At 28.8% G+C, this 6170-nt stretch overlaps 1 protein-coding gene across 1 annotated transcript; it reads left to right on the top strand.

The window, feature by feature from the left end:
- The first annotated feature begins 1629 nt into the window (after positions 1 to 1629).
- Positions 1630 to 5053, top strand: LOC119680735 (putative elongator complex protein 4). Its single transcript, XM_038093691.1, has 6 exons — positions 1630 to 1729; positions 1807 to 2210; positions 2310 to 2345; positions 2405 to 3294; positions 3355 to 3589; positions 4859 to 5053. Exons 2-6 carry the CDS (start codon positions 2093 to 2095, stop codon positions 4957 to 4959), a joined length of 1380 nt encoding a protein of 459 aa, XP_037949619.1. The 5' UTR covers positions 1630 to 1729; positions 1807 to 2092; the 3' UTR covers positions 4960 to 5053.
- Positions 5054 to 6170: the final 1117 nt, after the last annotated feature.

The raw sequence follows: 6170 nt of genomic DNA, 5'->3' as shown, positions 1-6170 counted from the left end.
ACTATTGCTAATCCAATACAAGAACCATTTACACCACAAATAAGTACACCACTCTACATCACCTAAAGTAGTAACGCATTCCTCATTATCTAATAATAACTCTACAGAAATTTCCAACACGGTGTACGCTTCAATTATTTATTAAAAACTACTATAATGCCAATATACAGAGGCTTCGCTACACGCCGCTAGAGGCAGTAGGCAGTTATTTACATTTAAGTATGTCTCTTAAGCAAACCAACATACTTTATTTTTAGAAGTATTTTTAAAAAAATAATTCACGTTGTTTTATTCGATTAATTAAATTCAATAAAACACTTTTTCCAATAATTCAAAAATCTTTATTACAAATTAAAAACAACAGTAGTGCAATAACTGCATTTTGTACACAAACCAATTCATTCTACATGCAAGCTAATTTATTTTATACACAAACCAGTTGGGTTCTTTCAATTATACACCTCGTGGCATATCAATGCGTTCCACATAAAATTGTGAAACAACTCTGTATTTCAATTATAATAAAACCAGTATTAGAATTCATATGAAATGATGTAAAATTAATCATAACATAATAAATTCTATTATAATATATGGCATTTAGTATAATATAAAACTCAGTTGTATTATTTTTATAAAGATAATAACTTTTTTATCAATATAGTAATAATTCGTTGCAGTAAACAACAGATTTTATATTTAATTATCATTAAATTATGTGTTTAGACTACAGCAATCTTATTATGAAAAATAAATTACAAAATAACGAAAATAAATACCTAAAAAATTATTTAAAATATAGTAATAGTCTCCGTGATTAGAAATTGTATTACGTTAAAAATTATATCTTCATCTGTAAATTCGCCAAATGTGCTATTATTTTGATTTTATTAAATTTTTGAAAATGACAGCTGTGATATGAATAAACTAATTGAAATGTGATGTCACTGCACACAATTTTAATATGTCAAGTCATATAGAACAGCTGTTAATTAAAAGGTAATCTTGCTACTCTCGCAAAATATTTAGAGTGTTTTACGTGAATCTCTAGTGTTATACAGAGTTATTTTTTTTTATTTGTCAAATCATATGAAACAGCTGCTAATATCAGGGTAATCTTGCTACTCTGGCAAAATATCTAGAGTGTTATAATCAAATCTCGAGTGTTATACATTAATCTCTAACTCTGTTTAAGTTATCAAACAAATATGAAAATTGCACTAAAAGTGAATCTCGATAAAAAAAAGTTACCCCAGATTTAACAAACCAAAACGCCATTAGTTACTGATCAATGTAAACACTTTAACCAGAGCGAAATCGCGCACTCACAAGTCCTATTCTTTTTTCACCTTCACTTATTCTAAATTTAAATTGCTTGTTAGTTATCTAATAACTAATTGCTTTATGATATGCTTTATTTATTGTTTTAATACCTTAAATAATAAAATTAAACTAGAATAAAAAAAAATTATTCGACGTGATAAAAGGTGTGTAAATAATTTTAGATCTTTCAGAATTTTGTATTATACCGACTTTAATATAAAGAAAAACATTTTTTTTATAACAATCAATATATTTACATAAAATATGAATATGTGACATATCAATTATGAAATAAAAAATTAATTTTCTTCTCTGAAAAGTTTTTAATTCAGAATGCGTAGTAATTTGACAGCGCCAACTTTTCAGTGTGGCAACACCGCTCGACGAACACGCTTCCCTCAATACAGTACGATTATTATTTTTGTTAGAAATAAAATTAAAAAAAATAAAAAATACAATTTATTTTGATTTTTTAAAATATAGCAACAAACATATTGTGAAGTATTTTATGAAATTCGTAAGATAAATAAAAAGAAGAAACGGTTCATAAAAGCAGCGGCAAAGGGCAAACGATGTTATCAGCTGATTTTATGATTTCCTTTTATTAACCAAATTCCGCCAACTTCGATAGCGTAAAACACTCTGCCGTAAAAAATTGTGTTGTCTTAAAGGCTAAAGTTAAGTGACATATTTAATAACAAAAAAAGAGGAGGAAGTAATTGCAAGACACTTCGAGGAATTCAAACGCAGAGCTTAAACTAAAAAAAAAATGTCAAATTTTCGGAAACGTCACTTTCAGAAGCAAGTCACACCTGGCACGCGTACCAGTCCACAAACAGGACAAGTAATCACATCAAGTGGGAATCCTTCATTGGATGTGATTTTAGGTAAATTATTGGCAAAGAAAATATGTCAACAATTTTTATTTATAAACAAAAATAAATAGATTAAAATCCATTAAAATTAATTACATATATCTCTTTCAGGTGGTGGTCTACCAATTGGTTCCATATGCTTGATAGGTATGTTATTAACATACACAAAATGTTAACTAATTAATTTTTGCTATAATTACTTGCAGAGGAGGATAAATATGTTACACACTCAAAAGTGTTGGCAAAATACTTCTTAGCAGAAGGCGTTGCCTCTTTTCATTGCCTTTTTCTGGGTAGCCTGGATGATGATCCTGTTGAATTGCTCAGCAAACTGCCAAAACCTTTAAATGAAGAAGAAATTGAAAAAGAGTTGGCAGACGATAAACAAAATGGTGAAACTGATAAAAATGGTTTACGCATTGCTTGGCGTTATAATGATTTGCCAATTGTCAATTCAGAGCAGGCAACTGCAAAAATTGGACATCATTTTAATTTAATGGAACAATTCAATCCATTAGTATTACGTTATGCAGATACCACCATCTGGAATGGCACAAAACGTAAAGCTTTAAATGATGAAGACGATGAGGATGGTGAAGAGGATTGGAATGAAAATGGTGCTGGTGATAATTGTAATGTGCGTAAAGATGACCCATTAGCAGTTGTGAATGATACACCACAGCCAAACATAGGTGATAATTCGTCTAGTAGTACTGAAAAGAAGGAGGAACAAAAGTTAAATGATTCAAATACAACACCAACTAATGATGCTACATTACCTTCACCATCACCGCCACCACCTTTACCAACCACCACAACTGAAGATGAAGCACAAAAATCCAAAATATTTTCTAATGAAAAATATTTACGTATTTACAATGATATACAGGAATTGCTGTCGGAGACCAGATTTAAATCAAATTTTATACATAAAAATTTATGTCGTGTTTGCATCACTTCACTCGGCTCACCAATGTGGTATGATGAAAATTTCGGTAAAGACATATTGAAATTTTTAACTGCTCTACGTGCAGCAGTGCGTAATGTTGTCTCGGTTTGTTTCATCACAATGCCTATGCATCTTATCGCAAAATATGTAAGTTAATTAATTAATGGAATCACAATTTTATATTGAATTTCTGTGTTGATTTTATAGGATGAAAATCTGGTATCAAAAATACGTAATTTAGTTGATTACTCAATTGAGTTGGAATCTTTTGCTGGTTCCGAACGTGAAACAAATCCTGCTTTTCAGGAATATCATGGTCTTATACATCTAAGGAAGATTTCTGCCATAAATGCCTTAAGTGCATATATGCCGGAAACTACGGATCTGGCATTTAAATTGAGAAGGAAGAAGTTTGTTATAGAAAAATTCCATTTACCACCAGGTAAACACATAAATTTATTTTATGTAGTCTCATTATTAGTAGAAATAATACGCAACATACATATTTGTGTGATATTGATTTATTCTTTATATATCATTTAAATCATTAATTTAGAAACTGAAAGTTTTTTAATATTGTGTGTGAAAACATTGACAGATAGATCTAAATTCAGGTTAATAACTCTAGTCTTTAGTACCAGCATAGCTGGTATAGAGATGTGTAGAGGTAGTATCGCTATATAACTATTATTTAACCGAATAAACTCTGGAATCTTGACATAGATTGTATGGATTATGTATGTTTTATTGAAGACCTCATATTATCTAAGTTAAAACAGGAAACTCCCTTTAAGAATAACAAAATTGTCTTATCTTAAACACTAAAAAGAACCACGTCGATACGAATTTCGTCAAGCAGTATTAAGTCCCTTACCTTAAACCAATAAATTTTTTAGGTTTATTAAAAGCTTTATATTGTCCGGGTTAACTTACAAAAGACTTTTCCATGACAGCACAATAGATTTAACATTTCGTGTAAATATATGTCAACATGTATTTTTAGTATAAATAGATCTGAACTAAAATTAATCATTTAGAAAGTAGGTCTCACATGTGCATTAAACCAAATGTGGTACGTTAACTTAGACCTCTTTGAACTGAGAGATATTTTTAGGTTTATTAAAACCCGCATATTGTCCATAAAGTCTACAATCTGGCACCAAGAGACAGTTATGTTTATTAATAGTTTCATATTGCCTTGATTAACTTAAAAGTTATTGTGCTTTCAGAGAAAGCACAATAGATTTAATATTGCATGTGAAAATATAGATAGAATTCTTAGTCCACCTAAACCTAAACTAAAATGAATTATTTAGTAAATAGATCTATCACGTCCATGCCGCTTGTATTAAACCGAATGGAGACTATAATCTTAATCTAAAAGACGTTATTAAACTCATTAATAGTCAAATATGAACGCTGTGAGCATACCTAAGATGAGATTGTATGAGATTGTTAATTAAGCAATATTGAGGTGATTATTACCTACTCATCTTTTTCCCTACTCGTATGCATCTCTTTCACTATTCCTGCACTACATCTCTTTCCCTACTTCCACTACTGTTAAAAAATGAAAGTGTTAAGTAAACAATAATGAGATGATTATTAATATGTAGGGAACAAGCTCTACATATATACAATATTTATATAATAATATAAAATATATTTATTGGTTATAACACTCATTAAATATATTTTAATTTTTCTCTAGAACTTGATGACAATAACCAGGATTCACCTATGGATGTTACACGGACTATAAGCTGTGGATCTAATACAAGTACTAATTTGGAAACATCATTGGATTTTTGAGTAGAATTCGTAGTGTCAAGTGGCCATAAGTTAATAATTTGGTTATTTGTTCTTATTTTATTTTGCAATGCAAAGTTAAGAAATTGTAAATTTTAAAATTTAAAATAATATAATTTTTAAAAAATTTAATTTGTAAATTGTTAACAAGAGAAAAACAACAAATTTATATATGCCATTTTGTATACAGAATTGCTAAAACCTAGTAAAATAGAAAAAATTTTTCAAAAATAAATCCATTATATTAATAAGAAATAAATCATTTTATATGTATTAAAATTGTTTACGAAGTTTTATTATTTTCATATGCAGTGTTATATAGTTATTTGCTTATAAATTATATTTGAATTAATTTATATAAGTATATTTTATTTGTCACGGAACACATTTAAACTGGCGGAGGACACCATAAGTGTTATTATAGATGTTGAATAGAAGTATATATGGAAATTAGTTTCCATTTTTTCATTGAATGCCTTCATCAATAATATAGTAATATTTCGCTCTATGCTCTTTTATCATACAAAGGGTATTCGAAAACTCTCTTTAAGGGTTTCAAAAAATTAAAAGAAATACCTAATTTTTAACCGAAATATATTAAGGTCAAGCTACCTCTTGTATATGCAATTTTGGTCTTATCAAGAATAGTGATAATAATCAGGGATATATTAATAATTTCAAATACTTTATATTTCAGCGACCGCTGTAGATAACTGATTTACAGAAAAAATAGTTATGAATTAGACAGTGTCACTTATTAAAATAATCAATAGACATCCGTTAATAACATGGGTTTTTAAAATATATAATAATAAAATATAATATAAAAAATCTAATAGAAATATTATAGCATTTTATGAAAGGAGAGATATATTGCAAATAAAGTACATTTTATTTACGATCAAGAGAGAATATAAAAAGTCTACTATTTATTATGTATGTTAGAATAAATATTATAATAAATGTCTTCGTGTTTTTTAAAAACCGCATTAAAGTATTGGTGTTAGATCGTAACGGTAGCGAGTCTCCCTAGTAACATTACCTAGGGAAAGGAACTACTAACGGCATACTCAATGAAGAGGGTTACGATGTCCGCGATTGTAAAGTAGAGAAGTCAAAGTAGAGAAGAAGGATTTAGAAAGGCCTGTGGAATAAAGCTTGAAACTCAGTAGGAAGTTCTTCGGCATGGAGTATATAGGGTGGAAGATTGTGTC

This window comes from Teleopsis dalmanni, chromosome 2 (assembly GCF_002237135.1).
Source record: "Teleopsis dalmanni isolate 2A chromosome 2, ASM223713v2, whole genome shotgun sequence".
NCBI classification, from domain to species: domain Eukaryota; kingdom Metazoa; phylum Arthropoda; class Insecta; order Diptera; family Diopsidae; genus Teleopsis; species Teleopsis dalmanni.
This window is presented reverse-complemented; position numbering and strand designations above follow the sequence as displayed.

Excerpts from the sequence above, each read along its gene's own strand:
- LOC119680735 (XM_038093691.1), top strand. The coding sequence starts at position 2,093 with ATGTCAAATTTTCGGAAACGTCACTTTCAGAAGCAAGTCACACCTGGC. Across the intron at positions 2,211-2,309 it reads TTCATTGGATGTGATTTTAG|GTGGTGGTCTACCAATTGGT; the intron begins GTAAATTATTGG and ends TATCTCTTTCAG. Across the intron at positions 3,295-3,354 it reads TGCATCTTATCGCAAAATAT|GATGAAAATCTGGTATCAAA; the intron begins GTAAGTTAATTA and ends TTGATTTTATAG.